Source organism: Malus domestica, chromosome 01 (assembly GCF_042453785.1).
Source record: "Malus domestica chromosome 01, GDT2T_hap1".
Classification (NCBI taxonomy): domain Eukaryota; kingdom Viridiplantae; phylum Streptophyta; class Magnoliopsida; order Rosales; family Rosaceae; genus Malus; species Malus domestica.
In genome coordinates this window covers 14,185,909-14,205,175 of record NC_091661.1, presented here as the reverse complement: position 1 = coordinate 14,205,175, position 19,267 = coordinate 14,185,909, and the positions used below count along the sequence as shown (strand labels likewise).

The 19,267-nt window shown below is 37.0% G+C and overlaps 1 protein-coding gene across 1 annotated transcript; it reads right to left on the bottom strand.

Annotated features, from left to right (window-relative positions):
* Positions 1 to 15,482: 15,482 nt before the first annotated feature.
* LOC103454954 (dof zinc finger protein DOF5.7) lies at positions 15,483 to 18,172 on the bottom strand. The gene is made up of 2 exons (XM_008394544.3): positions 16,722 to 18,172; positions 15,483 to 16,032 (listed from the first exon to the last, which is right to left on the bottom strand). The coding sequence occupies exon 1, from the start codon at positions 17,897 to 17,899 to the stop codon at positions 16,736 to 16,738; it is 1,164 nt and encodes a 387-aa protein (XP_008392766.3). The 5' UTR covers positions 17,900 to 18,172; the 3' UTR covers positions 15,483 to 16,032; positions 16,722 to 16,735.
* Between the last annotated feature and the right edge of the window lie 1,095 nt (positions 18,173 to 19,267).

Genomic DNA, 19,267 nt, shown 5'->3' with positions numbered 1-19,267 from the left:
GAAGTGGGAAGGGATAGAGGGATTTTATTTTGGAAATTTTTTATTATTGTCTGTTAAAATCGCCAGAAACATTTTTTAAAATAAAAACTGACACAAAATTTTCATTACTGTCGGTTATAACCGACAGAAAAAAAATGGAGGCACAAATCCCTCCAAAATTCCCTCCCAAAATTTTAAATTCCCCCCGCCACCCCCAAAATTTTAAATTCCCTCTTCCAAAATTTTAAATTCCCCCCAAAATTTTAAATTCCCTCTTCCAAAATTTTGTTACGATTTTAAAAAATAAGATAATAAGTTTTTGGTATAATAAATAAATAATTTTTATTTAAATAGCATACGTTTTTTTAAATTAAATAAATAACTGTTTGGTTTAATAGATAATAACCCATGTAAAATATACGTTAAAGAAACAAAAAGATAATTGTACAATGAAAATGTCATCACACAAACTAAATATTGTCTAATCAATACTTGAAAAACATAAATAAAAATTTAGCACAAATTATTTTTCCCACTTCAAAATTTAGGCAAATTTGACGGAGATATGCATTCTACGATATTAGTTTACATGATCTAACCATCAAACTTGTTTGTAGATACTACAAGATCGCATACGTAAACAAACCGCAAAAAAAAAAAAACATTAAGAGATTAGCACAAATTAACTCTAAGTGTTTGTTTAATCTACAGTTTTGACGCGATATGCATTCTACGAAACTTTTTTCAACGATCCAACCGTCAAACTTATTTGTACACACTCCGAGATTGCATATGTAAAAAATCGTAAAAAACAAACATTCAGAGATTATGTAACGGAACAAAATTTTTCGACGGTTATAAACGAAAAATCACAAATAACGGTTATTTTAGCTCTTATTTTAATGATTTTTTACAGCTACACTCCTCAACCCTATAAGAATGCAATGAATAAATTTGATCTTCAATTTAAAATATTTGCACTAGTGGATGCCATAAAATCTTATTTTATACTTAATGGAAGTATAATATTAACTCTAAGTGTTTGTGTAATCTACCGTTTTGACGCGATATGCATTATACGAAACTTTTTTTAACGATCCAACCGTTAAACTTTTTTGTACACACTCCGAGATTGCATACGTAAAAAATCGTAAAAAACAAACATTCAGAGATTACGTAACGGAACAAAAGTTTTCGACGGTTATAAACGAAAAATCACAATTTAACGGTTATTTTAGCTCCAATTTTAATGATTTTTTACAGTTATACTCCTCGATCCTATAAGAATGCAATGAATAGATTTGATCTTCAATTTAAAATATTTACACTAGAGGGTACCACAAAATCTTATTTTAGACTTAATGAAAATATAATATTAACTCTAAGTGTTGGTTTAATCTACCGTTTTGATGTGATACACATTCTACGAAACGTTTTTCAACGATCCAACCGTCAAACTTGTTTGTACACACTCCAAGATCGCATACGTAAAAAATCGTAAAAAACAAACATTCATAAAGTAGGTAACGGAACAAAAGTTTTCGATGGTGACAAACGAAAAATCACAAGTTAACGGTTATTTTAACTCCAATTTTAATGATTTTTTGCAGCTACACACTTCGATCCTATAAGAATGCAATGAATGAATTCAATCTTCAATTTAAAATATTTACACTAGTGGATAAATCTTATTTTATACTTAATGGAAGCACAACATTAACTCTTAAGTGTTTGTTAAATCTATCAATTTTATAGGATATGCATTCTATGAAGCTAGTTTCAACGATCCAACCGTCAAAAAAAAAAACATTAAGAGATTATTCTAACGGCCGTCCAAAATTTTGCTTTGTTTGTCTCGGTTTTATCCGAAAGGGCCATGAGTGAAAAAAATCAGACATGATAGAGTCCACCAGATGTTCATGTGTGTTTATGTGCCAGACAATGTGCTTTGTGACGCATTGAAAAAAATTGTTTGAATTTATTTGTATCTTGTTGATTGCCTTGCTGCTTGCCTGTGGGGGAGCATAATCTTTATTACAAAAATGATAGAGCTTCAGATTGTAGTTTGTTGTTATTATTCTCTCATAAAATTTATGGCTAGTGGGAATTGGGTTCATTAGACTATAGGGTCATGCGTGAATTTTTTTTTTAAATATGTGTTTATTTATTTATTTTTAATCAACATAACATTTTAAAATAATAAAATTTTCATTTTTGTCAGTTATAACCGCTAGAATACTAAAATAATAACCGCCAGAAATTAAAATAATAAAATATTCAATTTATGTCGGTTATAACCGCCACCATTAACTTAAAAACCGCCAGAATCTGTCAAAAATATTTTTTAAAAAATTTCAAAAATACTGTCGGTTATAACCGACAGTATTTTTTTATATCCGCCAGTAATTTATGTCGGATATAACCGACAGGATTTTTCTAATATCCGCCACTAATTAAATAATGTGTCGGATATAATTCATCCGACATGATTTTTCTAATATCCGCCACCATCATCCGCCACCTAAAGCTAATATTGTAGTAGTGGAATTCCTTTGATGAAACTTTTGTTGGCACCATAAATTGGTTTTGCTTCACATTGTCTTAATCAAGAGTGTGTGAAGTTTTTGAGAATTGTAGTTACCCTCCATTGATGAATCTTTTGTTGGCAACATAAATTGGTTTTGATTCACACTATCTTGATTAAGAGTATGTGAAGCTTTTGAGAATTGTAGTTGCCCTCCATTGATGAAGCTCATGTTGGCACCATAAATTGGTTTTGCTTCACACTATCTTGATCAAGAGTGTGTGAAGCTTTTGAGAATTGTGGTTGCCCTTCATTGATGAAGCTCTTGTTGGCACCATGAATTGGTTTTTCTTCACATTGTCTTGATCAAGAGTGTGTGAAGCTTTTGAGAATTGTAGTTGTCATTCATTGATGAAGCTTTGTCCAATTTCCCTTTTTCGATTTTTTTTTTTGTTTTGGGAAAACTAGAATTTTGAAAATGTAGGAGAGACAACATAACTAGAAATTTGAAAATGTAGGAGATACAACATATACAAGCCACAACTTGTAGTAGTCGAAGGTTTGGATGAATCATATAAATTGAATTTGCTTCGAACAGTCTTGATGAAGAGTGTGTGAAGCTTTCTACGAGTTGTAATGTTTGCATTGTTACAAAGGATAAATGTTTGAAGCAGATGCAAGAGCGCTGAAGAGCTTGATCTTCGTATACCATGCACTGAAATCGTTGTTGGTTTACAATAAGACTTTGTTTGTGACTATAACTCTTGTTGAGCATATGTGCTTCCCTAGTTGAGTTGTAAAGCTTGAGGATTTTTGATTATTTGTGAATGCTAGGAGTTCACATGTACAAGTTGTACCACTCGTCTTCTGGTTAGTAGAATGAATTGTTAGTTGCTTTCATCACTTGGTTGGTGGTACAAAGGTAAGTTCCTTCATCACTTTTCATCACATTTCATCACTTGGTTGGTGGCACGAAGATGAGTTCATTCTTCACCTGGTTGGTGGTATAAGTGGCAAGTTGCCAAATGATATTAGAGTACGGGTTATACATTTCATCACCTGGTTGGTGGCATGAAGGATAGTACGGGTTGTACATTTCATCACCTAGTTGGTGGCATGAAGATGAGTTCCTTCTTCACATTTTATCACCTGGTTAGTGGCACGAAGGTGAGTTCCTTCTTCACCTGGTTGGTGATAAGAGTGGCAAGTTGCCAAATAATATTAGAGTACAGGTTGTACATTTCATAACCTAGTTAGTGGCATGAAAGAGAGTACAGGTTGTACATTTCATCACCTAGTTGGTGGCATGAAAGAGAATACAGGTTGTACATTTCATCACCTGGTTGGTGGCACGAATATGAGTTCCTTCTTCACCTGGTTGGTGATAAGAGTGGCAAGTTGCCAAATAATATTAGAGTACGAGTTGTACATTTCATCACCTGGTTGGTGGCACGAAGGTGAGTTCCTTCATCACCTGGTTGGTGAGAATAAGGGCAAGGTGTTGAGGCACATTGTAACAAGTGTCGAATGACACAAAGTATGTTGAACCCTTTCGAAGCACAGTTGGCTTATGTATGGATGTGTTGGAATGTATGATGTTTATGTATGAATATGTTGGAATGTATGATGTTTATGTTGATTGCCATGAGTGATGCTTATGAATGTTTTGCTATACATGAAGGGATCTATGCTTTCGATATGTGAACCATGTTCGTTGTAACACTTAATATCATATACTTTGTGTCAAAGTATGCATGTTGAAGCTTTGAGTTAGAGTATAGAGTTAGGTCAGCGTAGACCAAGTGTTCCAGTGCTAGGAATGCAAAAGACTCAGAAGAAGTTGTCTGAATTCCCTCTTTTTTAAACATTTGCCGAATGGCTTGTGTGACAAAAGATCTTAAGCGGTTGAAGTTCAAAACATTTGTAATGTGTATGCCTTCTTATAATAGCATTTCCTTAAGGGTGCGTTTGGTACGCAGACGGAACGGAACGGAACGGGACGGGACGGGACGGAACGGGACGGGACGGGACGGAACGAAGGTGTAATTTTTGAAAAAGACATGGGGTATATTTGTTTTAAAATGGTAAAACATTGCGTTCCACAAACGTGGAACAAACCCGTTCCAGGGGGGAGGTGGAACGCAAAAACACTCAAAATCTGTCCCGTGGAACAGCCCGTTCCACCCATTTTTGGCGCACCAAACGCGGGACGGAACGCCTCGTCCCGTTCCGTCCCGTCCCGTCCCACGTACCAAACGCACCCTAAGTACCTAGTCCTCAACTTTCAAAAGAACGAGGTTTGACCCTTGAGTCATAGTAGTTGGAGATGCGCTGCTTATAGGCGACATTCCTCAAGTGAGCCTGGATGTCTTTTGAAGTTACCGGTTCCTTTATGTTGAGGATTGTTTGGATCTTCTCGGGATTAGCTTCAATGCCTCGTTGGCTAATCATGAAGCCCAATAATTTGCCAGAGCCTACGCCGAAGGCACATTTGTTGGAGTTCAACCTCATTCGATACCTCTTCAGAATGGTGAAAGTTTCAGATAGGTTAGTGATGTGTTGGTCAGCATGTTTGCTCTTGACTAGCATATCATCAACGTAAACTTCCATGCTCTTCCCAATCTGTTCTGCGAACATTGAATAGACTAGTCTCTGATAAGTCGCCCATGCATTCTTTAGGCCAAAGGGCATGACTTTATAGCAATATAGTCCCCTGTCAGTAGTGAAAGCTGTGTGTTCTTGGTACAGAGGGTTCATGAGGATTTGGTTATATCCTGAGTAAGCATCCATGAAGCTTAGGAGTTCATACCCTATCGTAGAGTTTATAAGTCTGTCTATGAGAGGAAGAGGAAAACTATCATTCGGGCATCCTTTGTTTAGGTCGGTGTAATCGACACACATTCTCCACAAGACCTTTTGGAGCAGGAGACTTTCCTTGGTCGGATTCTTCTTAACAAGGACAAAATTTGCTACCCATGTTGGATAATTGACTTCGCGGATGAAACCTATGCATTTGAGTTTTTCAACTTCTGCTTTCATTGCCTTGTACCATTCAGTATCATCAGATCTTCGTTTTTGTCTTACTGGCTTGGTCTTGGGGTTAATACTTAAACGATAACAGATGATATCGGGAGAGATGTCTGACATGTCCTCGTATGACCAGGCGAATACCTCAGTGTTCTATTGCAAAAAAAAGAGATCAATGCCAACCAAATAGATGATGACAAGGTGGTGCCAATCTTCACCATGCAATCCGGATAATCTTTTGAGATAGAGACCTTTTCCAACTCTTCAGCAAGTTGTGCTTGCTGGGTGAAAGAGTTATCTAAAGGATCTTTGGGTTGACTGTTACCACTATGAAGATCCAAGTTGGCTTCGTCTGGGCTGGTTTTTATAACTTAGTATTGTATATAAAGGGTTTCCTTGGGCATAGGCAGGTGTTGTTGCTTAACCGACGTATTGTAACATGATCGTGCACTAAGTTGATCTCCTCTGATGTAACCATTGCCATAGGGGGTTGGAAATTTCATCAACAACATATGTGTGGATGCCATGGCCTTAAGATCATTAATGCATGTGAGTCTAAATATGACATTCTATGCCGTTGGACAATCAACCACCAGGAAGTTAGTGGTAATGGTAGCTGTGTAAGGGCATGTACCAATGGTGAAAGGTAAGTGTATGCTCCCTAAAGGTTGCACGATATCATCGGAGAAGCTTATCAAAGGAGAAATCGAGCAATCGAGCAAGTGTTCAGCTACATTAAGTGCCCTAAAAGCTTCAGCAAACATGATATTGACCAAAGCCCTCATGTCTACCAGGATTCTTCGTTCTTCAAAGTTGGCTATGTGAGCTCCCACAATCAGTGGGTCGTTATGAGGGTAGATGATAACTCTTTCTTCCTCGGGGTAGAAACATATTGGATCCCAGTTAGGCTTTTGATACTTGCCTCCCCTGATGTCTTCATCCTCAGAGTAAGTCTTCCAAGTGTTGGCATTGATCATGTACTTAAAGAAACAGTCATGTAGGCCTGCCGTGATGGCTTTGAAGGCAGTCTTGTCGTCTGCCTCGGCACAACGGGAATACTCATGGCTGAAGCGGCCAGTATACATACGTAATGACTCGTCTGGCTTCTGGCAAATAGTGTACAAGTCATTCGCAGAGTGCAAGCGATCGGTCTGAAAAATGTGTTGAGAAATAAACAGTTTCCTCAATTCCTTAAATGATCTACCGTAACAGGTGGAAGACGGCAATACTAGTTTAAAGTTTCGCCAGAGAGGGTGGAGGGGAAGAGAAAACATCGCTCTTCGTCGATGTACATCTGGTATGCCATGGTGGACTCAAAGAGGTTAAAGTGTTCAATCGGGTCCTCTTTTCCAGTATAGAGTAATAAACCAAGCTTCTGTTTTGTCTTTGCTTAGAGGAGGTGTTGAGGATCCTCCTTGTAAGAGGGCCAGGCCTAGGTTGGTTCCAATCAGGTATCTCAACTTGTCTTTTGGCCTTCAATTTGTTTACTTCCTTAAGGAGCTGCAGGACAAGAGGGTCCTGAATATAGTCATGTACCACTGAACCTTTCTTTCATAAATCTCCATCTCCTCTTAGAAGTAGGAAGGTTTGATCAAGAGCATGTGATTTTTACCTGGACTCGCCGTACTGACTTCCATGGTATGTCTGTCGGAACATCTTTGAGTCCCCTATGCCTTTCGTGTTTCTCTAGGACTTATTGCCCCTTCCCCAAATTGGTAGTCGGCCTAGGTCGTGGTAGGGGACCGAGTCTCTCAGAAACACTTGGGTTATTAATCTTCAAGCTTATGTGGAGGGGATTATCTCGACGTTGCTTTATAAAGTCTTGGCAGTCACGATAAACGGCTATCGATCCTTCCAACCCTTCTGCAATGAGGTGTCTTTCTCCACTTCTCCTGCTTCAAGTTGAAGTAGCTGGGTTAGGAGAAGTCTCATGTTGATCAATGTTTTGATGATTAGCTTGCTCCTCATCAAGGATACCCATGTCCAAGGAAAGTGACCCTCCTTGTTGGGGGGCACCCAGATGATGGTTGATGTCCACAGGGGCAACAAGCTCGCGTGTTTGAGTACGCCTAGTTTTGCAGAATGTCTCGAAGAGCTTCTCATATTGTTCTTGGAGGATCTCATTCTTTATTGATATCTTGTTGTTCTGAGCCTCTAGCTCATCGACTTTAGCTTGAAGGGCAAGTTTCTTTCGTTCCTTCTTTCGCAGCCTCACACAAGGCGCAATAGGGGTATCGTTCTGTGTGTTGTGGCTTCCTTCACTCCCCATGTTGGAAATGGATGCTTGGTCAAAAGAGAGTGTACGAATGGTGGAAACCAGCTTGACAAAGCTGAAGAGAGTAGGAATAAGTGCGTTTCCCACAGACGGCGCCAAATGTTGATGCACAAAATTAGTGAGGACTTTGGTACAACAGAAAGTGTCAAGTTTGTGACCTTCGCTAGATTGCTTTGGTTACTAGTGTGGATAAATATGTAAATGGATAGAGACAGGGAAGCAAACACAAGATGTACGTGGTTCACCCAGATTGGCTACGTCCACGGAGTAGAGGAGTTCTCATTAATTGTGAAGGGTTTACACAAGTACATAGGTTCAAGCTCTCCTTTAGTGAGTACTAGTGAATGATTTAGTATAAATGACATTCGGGATTATTATGGAAGAATGATCTCCTTTTATAGAAGAGAGTTTCTAGCTTTGTTCTGGCCTTGACACGTGCCATGTTGTGATTGGCCTTTGATGTTGACACGTGTCGCCTTGTGATTGGCCTCTTGGTGTTGACACATGTCGCGTTATGATTGGCCTCTTGGTTTAAGGGAAACTCTTGTGGATCATTAACGGTATAACGTTGACCGGTGCTCAGTAGTTTCGGGATTAATCAAGTATGGTACAAACAGATTATAACCCGAAAAATCATCGGCAACTGGATTCCACGAGATGATTCAGTTTTGGTGGAAAGAAAATTAAGAAAACCCACATCAATGATAACTCATATAGCAGTTAGAATAATTAAATGAAATCATCGTAAAACAAGCCAAAGGGCTCCAATCAAACTCCTTTGGGAGTTTCTTTAGAATTCAAAGGTTTTAGTCAAATTACCCATACGAAGTTGGGGGAATTGGAACCCATGAAAGAGGCGTGGCTATTGTTAGTATTTTAGATATTTCCATGGTGTTGAAGCTTACTTTCTAGTAGTCAAGTTAGTGTTTTCCGGTGACAAAATAGTATGGGAACTTCAAGGATTTTTGTTGTAGTGTAATTTGGTTTTAAAGTTTTGGGCATTTAAGTCTATTCAAGTGCATTTTTTGTTATAATTGATAGTGTTTAGAAAAATGAACATTTTTGAAATTTAAGGGTAAGTTTTGGCTATATATGATAAAATCTCGTGTTTTTTAATTATTCTAGTCGACATGTCCTGTTTTTATTGGCGTTGATAGGTGACTTGTAGATTGAATAATGAAAAGACAAATTTGCCTTAACATTTAACGGAATTGTGAATGGAGTCTAACTACAAAGGGTGAATTAACTAATTTTTGAAAGTTTGAGTCCTTAATTTATTAAAATATTAGTTTAGGAGTCAATTTCAACTAAAATAATAATTCAGAGGTAAAACACAGTTTAAGCAGAAGCAGTGAAGGTGTTAAGCTTTCTCTTTGTGGCACTAGCAGTAGCAGATTAGTAGTACTGTAAGAGTGAGAGGGTAAAAGTCAAACCTTTAAAAGGCGGGAATACCCTTCATGGTCCATGAAGTTCCAGATTGCTAAGGCCATCTCCAACCAAGGGCTGGCCAGGGGGCTTGTTTTAACCCTCTGGCCCTCCAAGATATTAATATTTTAATTAACAGTACAGGGTCATATTTGCCTCCGTCTCCAACCGAGAGCCAAAAGGCCAGAGGGCTCGTTTTAGCCCTGTCACAAAAAACCGTCTCCAACCGAGGGCCAAACATAATTTATTATTTAAAAACTACAACTTAAATGTTGTTTAAGTTTCATGTTGTTAAATGTTTTTTTTATGTTGTATAATTTTTATGTTGGTTAATGTTATTTAATGTTTTTTCATATTGTTTAATGTTGTTTCATGTTACTTAATTTAATTTAATGTTGTATAATGGCTTAGGAAGTTATAGGAAAAAAATAGAATTAAAAAAAAATATGAAACAAATTTTGTGAAATAGAACTTATAGGAAAAAAATAGAATTTAAAATAAAATAAAATAAAATTTGTGAAATATAAGTTATAGGAAAAATGGAATTTAAAAAAAATATGAAAAAATTTTGTAAAATAAAAGTTATAGGAAAAAAAAATTTAAAAAAAATATATGAAACAAATTTTGTAAAATAAAAGTTATAGGAAAAACATAGAATTACAAAAAATATGAAAAATAGAAGTTATAGGAAAAATTTTGTAAATAAAAAATAATAATAAAATTGTGAAAAAAAAAAATTCAAAGCATCAACCGACAGGATTTCTATTTTTTCTGGCCAGCAGCTAGCCCTCCAGCCCTTTCCGATTCTGTGGAACCCTCTCAAATTCCACAGCCCTCTGACTTAATCCTTGGTTGGAGACGGTTTTCGGGCTATTTACAGCCTTCTAGCCCTCTAGACTCTTCGGTTGGAGATGGCCTAAGTGTGCAGCATAGTGGGGAGCAAGCCCAGCCGTACTCTTGGATTTGTGAGTTTGTCGAGGGCTGTGGTGCGTGCAGGAGATGTCAACAGAGAAAGGACAAAATCATGATCATACCTTGGTTTACTTTAGTAATTTTAAATTTGTCAAATTTGATGTTGGAGACCTTTAGATTCTACCTTAGATGAGATAACCGCAAAGTTCAATATGGTACCGACCTTAGTCGAACATGTACATTCTATCTTATCGGTTCTTCTCATCTTGCAACATTACACAATGATAGGAGATCTTCAAATTTAGAGTGAACGTCATCAATTCCTTGTGTTCATTTGGTTGTTTTTCCCCTTCATCTATGTTCTCCTAGTAGCATGTGCGATCTACAAATTTATTCTGAAACTCCCAACACATTTATGCATCATGCGTTCATTAGTGTCTTATTAGCCAAGAACATGTTTGAGTTCCTCTAACTAAGATTAGAGTAATGGTTCATGATACTATTTCACCCTTTATTAAAATATATTTATGTAAACTCGTCTTCCACCTACATTGAATTACAATATGTGAATTAATAACATTATGCATGTACTAGCACGATAATCACACAAGAGTTTTTCCTCACATTTTCACTCAATAATTTCCATTTTTATTACTAAGTGCCAGCCTTTGTATGCTTTATAAAAAAAAAGAAATATAATTAAGGACACTATACATGGACGAGAAAATTGAACTGATCGGGACTTGTTTAAAAAGTTAGGAATTTAGAATTGTTTAAAAAGTTAGGAATTTAGAATTGACAATCTCTAATTTCCTTGGTTAGCATCATCAACATGGAGATCTTGAAATTCAAGTGTGGAAATAAATTTGGAATTTAAAAGTCAGATAATTAATACTTTAAATCTCATCTCCCGATAAAATATATTTTTAAATTTCACATTTTCTAATGCAATTTATATTTTTGGCCACTTAATTAATTTTATGGTCTAATAATATTCCTCTACTTATAAATGAAAGGTTTAGATTTGAATCTCGTGTTATTGTATATTAAACTTCAAAAGCTCACATATTTTCTCGTTGGAAGTCATTTTTATTAACAAGAAACTTTGCCAATTGATAATTATTTATATCAATTATCTGTCAACGAAATCAAACACTATCTTACTTTGTTAGTTGATAATTATTATCTTGATGAACCTCAACATATCTTAATGACACCATTCAAAATCAATAAAATTGACACCTAAACTACTTATTAAGCTTTCCGCCATTGTTGAAGCTTGGTGAAAATTTGACAAATAGCCATCATAAGAAGACAAGATATGATAATGAGAACAATAAATAAAAAAGGAAAATGGATATATACAATTATACATGCATGTAATATACGATGGTAGAAGTTGTTAGGGTTTTAGATGAGAAGGATGGGATGGAAGGCCCGTGAGATGTAACGTTTGGTACGTAACCCTCTATCTATGGCAGATCAAAACATTGGTTTTATGTGTTGTGGCTTATGGGCTTCGTTTATGGTTTGCTTTCTCACGGGATTCTGGCCACCTCTCTCTCTCTCTCTCTCTCTCTCTCTCTCTCTCTCTCAAGCTTATACGGACATTTCTGGCTTTGGCTAGGTCACTTCGCTAACTGTTTTAGCTAATATTGTACAAGTAGGAGGGAGTTTAGGGCGTACCACGTTTCTGCACTATGATGTTGGGATACTCTTCATATTATCAATTAGTTTTATGGTGAAACCTCAACTTTCTTCTTGGTATCAGCAGGTTAGCCCACGTGTTCCACGTCATCCAATTTGTGTTGTCCATGTCTTGACATGAAAATTCGTCACATGTAAGGGAGCGTTTAAGGATGTGAAGATAAAAAAGCCTCACATCAGTGAAAAGTGAAACCTTGCAAAGGCTTTTTATAAGAGGCTAGACAACTTATATTGCTAATTGGTTTTATGGTGGAAACCCAACTTTTTTCAAATTACATTAGTTCTCCCACGTGAATCAAGTCATGTACAATAATGATCATCTTTCAAAATCGTTTAGCTATTGGGGATTCAATTTGTTTAAATAGTACGTAGGTTAAGAATTATAATGTTGAGAGTATATCCATATCAAACAATAGAAGTCTAGCATCAGAGCTTAATAAATCTTGAATATTTTTAACCGTTACTCATTTTGGGTTGAATGCTTATATAGTCGTCTAATATAGCTAGTACCAAAATAGACCATCCACTTAGCCTCTTTGCATGAGTCTAGCCATATATGTCAGGCAACTACATGAAGTTAAATTTATTTCCATCAATACCATTGATCCAGAGAACTTTTTAACAAATAAATTTTGATCCAAGTTAATTTGTATGTGTCATTCACATACAACTTTAGTTGCAGGTTCGTTAGAATGTAGATGTATGCAAATGTCTGTAACCATGTTGCGTGTGTGTTTTTGTCTATTAATGTAACAGGTTTTGCAACTCAACAGAAATGCAACAAATATCACTTTGCACTCCCATGCGTAGAACAGAAGCACTTAAGATATTGGTTTGAATGTTGCAGTCAAAAGCTGTATAAAATTTTGTGAAATATTAAATTGCGATTAACTTATCTAAACGGAGTAATTTCAAAGGTGGCTTGGTGGAAGGTGTGTGTGTTTGTCAGAGAGAAAGAGAGACAGAGAGGGTAACAGCTTTACGGCCTCGAAGGAAAATGCCAAAAAGGGTGACGAAATGAAAGCGATTTTCTCGTTCTCAAAAAGGAAAGGGGGCGGCATCTCCATTGTCCAGCAGGCCATCACACACACAACAAAACAAAATCTTACCGAGAGGACGAACATTATATATTATGGGGATGATGATGATGATGATGATGTCATGTTTGATGTCCTTACTTATTGCCTCGTCCATGTTTTTCTTATAGAGAACGAATCTCCTTTCTTGTGTACCCTAATTTGTTCATACCAGTTGAGCCCTAGCTAGCTCGACCACCAATTATATTGACAAAAGTTAGGAGGATTATATCTTGTAACAAAAAATATTGCAAAATGCTATAATATTTACCATCTATCGTATCATCTTTCTCATTGAGATGAGACCCACATCTATTGATAGGTACATAAAGATGGTCCAAGTGATGGTACAAATAGATATATAGTAAGTATAGTATTACTCAAAATAATGTGAAAGTGTCTTCTTAGGATACAATGTGACATGTTAAGATATCGTATGGATAACCCTTAATTTGGACAAGAATTCACTCGAAATACAGCAGAATAAAATGAATAGTTTGACGACGTTATAGAATACCCGAGTGATTGTTTATCATTATAGCATTTTACTATGCATTATGTCGGTAGAATATATGTCATTTTCATAACGAAGTGCAAAGAAATGAACTAATTAATATTATAAATATTAAGTCGACATTCAAAAGATCATGAGAGGTGATCAAGGAAAAAGTTAATTAGTCTTCCATTATCTATCTAGTCAAAACCATTGAGCGTAAAAGAGTAATCCATAACTCCTTTTGATTCATGTCATCATGAAGCATTACCTCCTCTGAAATAACGCGCAATAAAGAAATATGTTTGGCTACTTGTAAGCATGACCTTCGTGCTCTTCCTTGGAATGGTCCCGCACATACATGCATGTTTAATTGGATGGTAGATGATGAGTTTAATCAACGGACACATATATAGTAGGTGGTGGCCGACAATGGAGTTGTAGGATAAGGCAGGTGAGGATGAGGAACAACCTATAGTTTCTCTGGAGAGTCATGAGCTTCTTGCAGCTGGTAGCTCTAGCTGGGTTGTAACTTGTGTAAAATGACAGTTGATGCAAACACAGTCTAACAAAAAGTGGTTCTCTCTCTCTCTCCCACTCAGTCCTTCACGTTAATCACGCAGCTTCATGTTCTTCCGTTGTTGATCACTCATCTGTCTCCGTCTCCGTCTCTCTAAATTAATTATTAACATTGATATTTTATATATCATTTGACGTGATTGTTGATGATTGGATAATTACTTAATTATTGATTAATGTGCTTATTTTTTATTGATAACACATCATATGGTTTTGCAAATTTGGTCTAAAAAGTTGGTCTGTTTAGTATTACTCCATAAAAAATGTAAAAAGAGATAGTTATATAGATATGCATAATTTTAAATTTGCAAGAATAGAAGGAGAGTGGACTGATAATTAAGATTGATAATCTTTTGAGTAGAGCTTCACTTCATATATATCTTTACTGAATCCATGTGTGTCTGAGAGAGAGAGAGAGAGAGAGAGAGAGAGAGAGAGAGAGAGAGAGAGAGAGAGAGATGAATGGAAAAGCAGAAGCAACATGTTTGTAAAGACTGAAGATACATCCCATTGGGCTGGCGGGGGGCTAGCAGCACGGAGTTGGTGGTGTCACAGTGCCCTAAACCCTAAAGAATGTTGCACGAAAGGGTATGAAACACAATGGGCGAGAGCCAAAAACTGGTTTCATGTAAGGAATCCTGGCACATGTAATTTCTTACTCAACTGATAGTGATAGATATACAACCATTTTGCCTTGCATGTAGCTAGCTAGCCCAATTTTTAAGAAAGGTAAAGACAGAAAGGATGGGCCTTGTTTTTACAGGACATGGTAATCAAGTTGATAGTTCTCCCTCAGAGATCAGAGAGAGAGAGAGAGAGAGAGATGGGTTTTGATCCATGCAAAGATTGCTTAAGCATTTAAGGACAAGCAAACCATTTATATGTATTTATGTAAGAACGCTGCATGGAAAAGGCATAACACGTAATTAAGTAATTAAAAGATGCATGCTTTTTTGGGTACACATAAGCATAGTTGAGTAAAATATACAAGGATGTAAGGAGAAATGTAGGATTCCTTTTAATTACAGATGCAGTTGGAGCTTTATGCAATATTTCTGCTAATAATTTTGAAAGTGGTGGGGTCTGTTTTTAGTTTCACAAAAAGTGATGCTAGAGAGATTGTATTTTTAAAATATTTTTATGAATCATGTGATTTGGTAATTAATGGTTGAATTTCTTTTTTTAAATCATTAAAAACGAATTAAACAATCAACTGCAATATTATGATTTATAAAATATGATCTAAAAAAATTCTTTTTAATATTTTTCTTCACATAAATAGGCAAATTGGAGAATAAAGTTGGAAAGTGAAAAAGCAAAGTTTCTCTCTCTCCTCTCTCTCATGAAATGAAGAAATTTTACACTATGATCAGAATGCTAGTGGTACATCACGTATTTTTATATAAGTGATAAAAAATTGTATTTGTTATGTTATTAACATTTTAACACACGTATCTCATCATTTATATAATAACACGTGATGTATCATCTTGTATTCCGAATATATTAAAAAATCTCTTATGAGAGAAATGAAACAGAATCGCAATGTGGGGGAGAGATGCTTTCAATAGTATACAGCAATTAGCACGGAAGAAAGAGCTCGATCTCCAACACTCTAAAAAGTTACTCATGAATTACCCTTTTTTTACACCAAAAAAAGGGAACCCTAAGCACTTCTCTCTCTCTCTCTCTCTCTCTCATTGATTCAAATGTTGAAGTCCTTCATTCAATACACTTTCAAACCACCACTTTTTCAGACAGCACCAAATCACACCACACTGCCACACTAATTATTACAAACACATCCCCAATAAGCAACAGATCTAGAGAGAGAGAGAGAGACAGAGAGCAGGCAGGCAGGCTAGGCTGGCTTACATTGCAACTGTTGCAGAGATAGCTAGGAAGAGGCCCAACAATGGAGGCTTTAACTAGCTGGCCCCTTACTGCTACTTCATACATTGTCATTGTGATCAGAGGGTGATGGCAGAGATGGAGCCTGAGACTCAGTTCCTTGATAGAGAGAGAGAGAGAGAGTCTATGGGAGAGAAAAAGACACACTTACTAGACAGTGAGTCGTAGATGCAGACGGAACATAAAACAAATCAAAGATATCCCATTTAATAACACCCCAAAATCTACATACGTACAGCAACGAGATTAATATGTTAAGTACTAAGCAATGAGATTAATATAAACCCTAAATGATGTTTAATAACCACATCATTGCCAAAAGAATTCATAATTAAGTTACTGAAAAACCCCATGTACATACAATCCATTTCTGTTCATAATCATTCCTTGATTGTTTCAATCCACATATGTATAGATAGTAGATTTTCTTGCATTTATTACTACTATAAACAACAATCTTTCTTTCAATCTACATGCATTTGAAAATGGGAAAACTACCATGAACATATATATATCAACACATTTGATCAACACCTTTTTTGGGTCATTCATAAAAAATACTACATAATATAATCATGAATTTAGGGCAAAACATACAATTTCCTTCTGTTACCAGTTAACTTTTACATTTTTGCATATGATCATACCCCACCCCCCCCCCCCCCCCCCGGGTCTTCCCCCAACAAAAACAACATCAACAGAAACATATGCCAAAATGTGTTTTTAGTTCTTAGATAATTTCTTAAAATAAACAAATTAATATAATTTCCCCGATTAATTTCTAGATCATCATGCTTTCAAATTGTCATATACCTCTCTCTCATGATCTAGGGTAAAGCATTGTATTGCTGCAAATCATGACTACTCCACGCTGGAATTCCATGAGGCCAGTTGCTTGCGTTCTCATTGCCTCCGGCGCCACCACCACCACCACCACTGTTGGTTGGAGTCGGAGTCACTGGTGGTGCATAAGAGTTCCCGAAGAACCACTCAGTGGCGGTATCCCCACCTTCTTTTCTTCCATGACTTACACCTTGATGATGATCAGGTTTTGAGGATGATGATACCTCCAGATTCTGAAACAAGCTTATGGGTGTAATCATCTGCTGCGTTTGCTGCTGGTTTTCAAGCTGAGACTGCGTTGAATGAGTTGACTGGTCATGCTCTTCCGTACCAAACAACATGGCCAGCCTCTGCTGCTGCATTTTCCAGTGAAGGTCTTGGTTAATAGAACTCAAAGACTCGATAGAAGACGCAAGGCTACTGTGCACGTTCATAGCACTCATCATATTCTGTGTACTAATTAGCCCACCACTACCACTAGCACCGCCTCCACCGCCGCCCAAAGTGAGCGGATAATTAAAACCCATAAAAGAATTATTACAAGCGTTTGTCCCACCACCGGCTGATGGCTCAAGAGTACTAATATTCAAACCGGAAATACCCGAAACGTCTCCGAAAGCTGAAAATGGGTTGTTGAAATTAATCCCAGCTGCTGGGTTTGAAGAGAACTGGTTGTTGTTATGGAGCCTAGATATGCTGCCGAGCTGAAAATCCATGGCAGGCGAAATGCCATGGAAGAACTTCAAGCCGCCGAGCATCATATTCTCCGAGGAGGAAGAGCCGGCCGAGTCTTTTGATGAGTCGAAGCTGCAGGAGAGCCTGGAATTGGAGGATGAAGAGGACCTGATTTTCTTGCTCTTCCGGCAGCCGCCGCCAATGGGGACGTTGCGTAAAGCGCCGCCTTTGGTCCAATATCTCCGGCAAGTCTTGCAGAAGTGGCGTGGCTGCGTGAGGCTGTAGTTGTTATAGTAGCAGAATTTGGTGTTGGGTGAGTCGCATCTCGGGCACTTGAGGGCTTGCTCTGGTGGTGGCAGCTTTGGCCCCGAAGACGATGATGATGTGGTTTTCGGCCGGCTGCTACCTGATCCACCTGTTGGGTTCTCGTCGTCTTTTAGCTTTGCCGGCGGTGCGGCATCTGAGGACATCATTTTGTGTGTTGGAGAGAAGTGTTTGATTAGTTTGTGGGGGTGGGTGGTGTGGTTTTTTTTGGGATGGTGGTTTAGTTTCCTTTGGGAGAGGCAAAGTTGTAGTCAATTCATTAGTTTCATGCATGGGATGGAGAGAGTGAAAGGGGAAGGAAGGAGATGGGTGTTGAATGTTTAACAGTGCTTGTGATCTTCATCAAAGAGAGAGAGAAGAAGACTTTGATATATGTATTAAGGTGGGTTTAGAAGTTAGATCTGATGGAACAAATAAAGCTGAAATATATGAGAGAGAGAGAGAGAGAGAGAGAGAGAGAGAGTTACAGTAGAAAAAGAAGTCGGTTTCTATTTCTATATATATAGAGAGAGATGGAGGTAGATAGAGGAAAAGGACAGAGGAAAAGAGGGAGGAGAGACATGTAAACTAATGATCCGAGAAAAAACGATCAGCAGCTGGCAGAATAAAAGAGATCCACAACCAAAACAACAACAACAAAACAATTTGGATAGAATCAGTTCTTGATGCTTGGAGAGATGGAAAATGTGACACAGCAGTGAAAATTAAAATAATCGTCTCATTTTTGGAGTGGTCTGTACACATGTCGCGTTTTTACACGATATGAAAAGAAAAATTTACTTTTATATCATACGGTAATAAAAAAAACTTTTATGTGTATCAGAAATACTGTACGTAATGTACCATTTCACATTATAAAGTAAATAAATGACAATGTTGATATGTGTTACTTTTAAAGTATTTTAATAAAAATCAAATACACGTTTTATAATTGAAGTAAAATTGTATAACATACCAAGGTGTGCTCCAAATCCCTAAGAAAATCTCTAAATGGTAAACGACAATGTAAACTTGATAAAGAATAGTAATTAAAGTTACTTTAATTGATGGAAGAATAAAAAGAGGTTAGGGTATGCTGAACTTGTTTTATATAAACGTACATTTTTTCTACAACATTACATTAATTATTATATTACAACGTCACGGAATACTGATCTTGCTTTAAGTTGTTGTGGAAAGCTACTGCCACCTTTAGCCTTAACACTGTTAAAGTGGTAACTAATTAATTTCTTATTGGATGATGAGACATGAATGAATATCGGGTCATGGGTGATTAAACCGATGGTGCATGATATGAAATGAAATCTAAGCTTTGGGATGTGAATGTGATATGATAGAATATAGAAAGAGTAGAAAGAAGGCAGAGTCAGTACAAACAATAGTAACAGTGGGGTGTCTCTCACTCACAGTACCTTTGTCTATTCCTTCCCATGAAATGTCCCTTTTAAAACCAAAGATAACCACACATCACTTTAAACACCCCAATTGCAAACAAATACCTCCTATAGTGTTAAAAG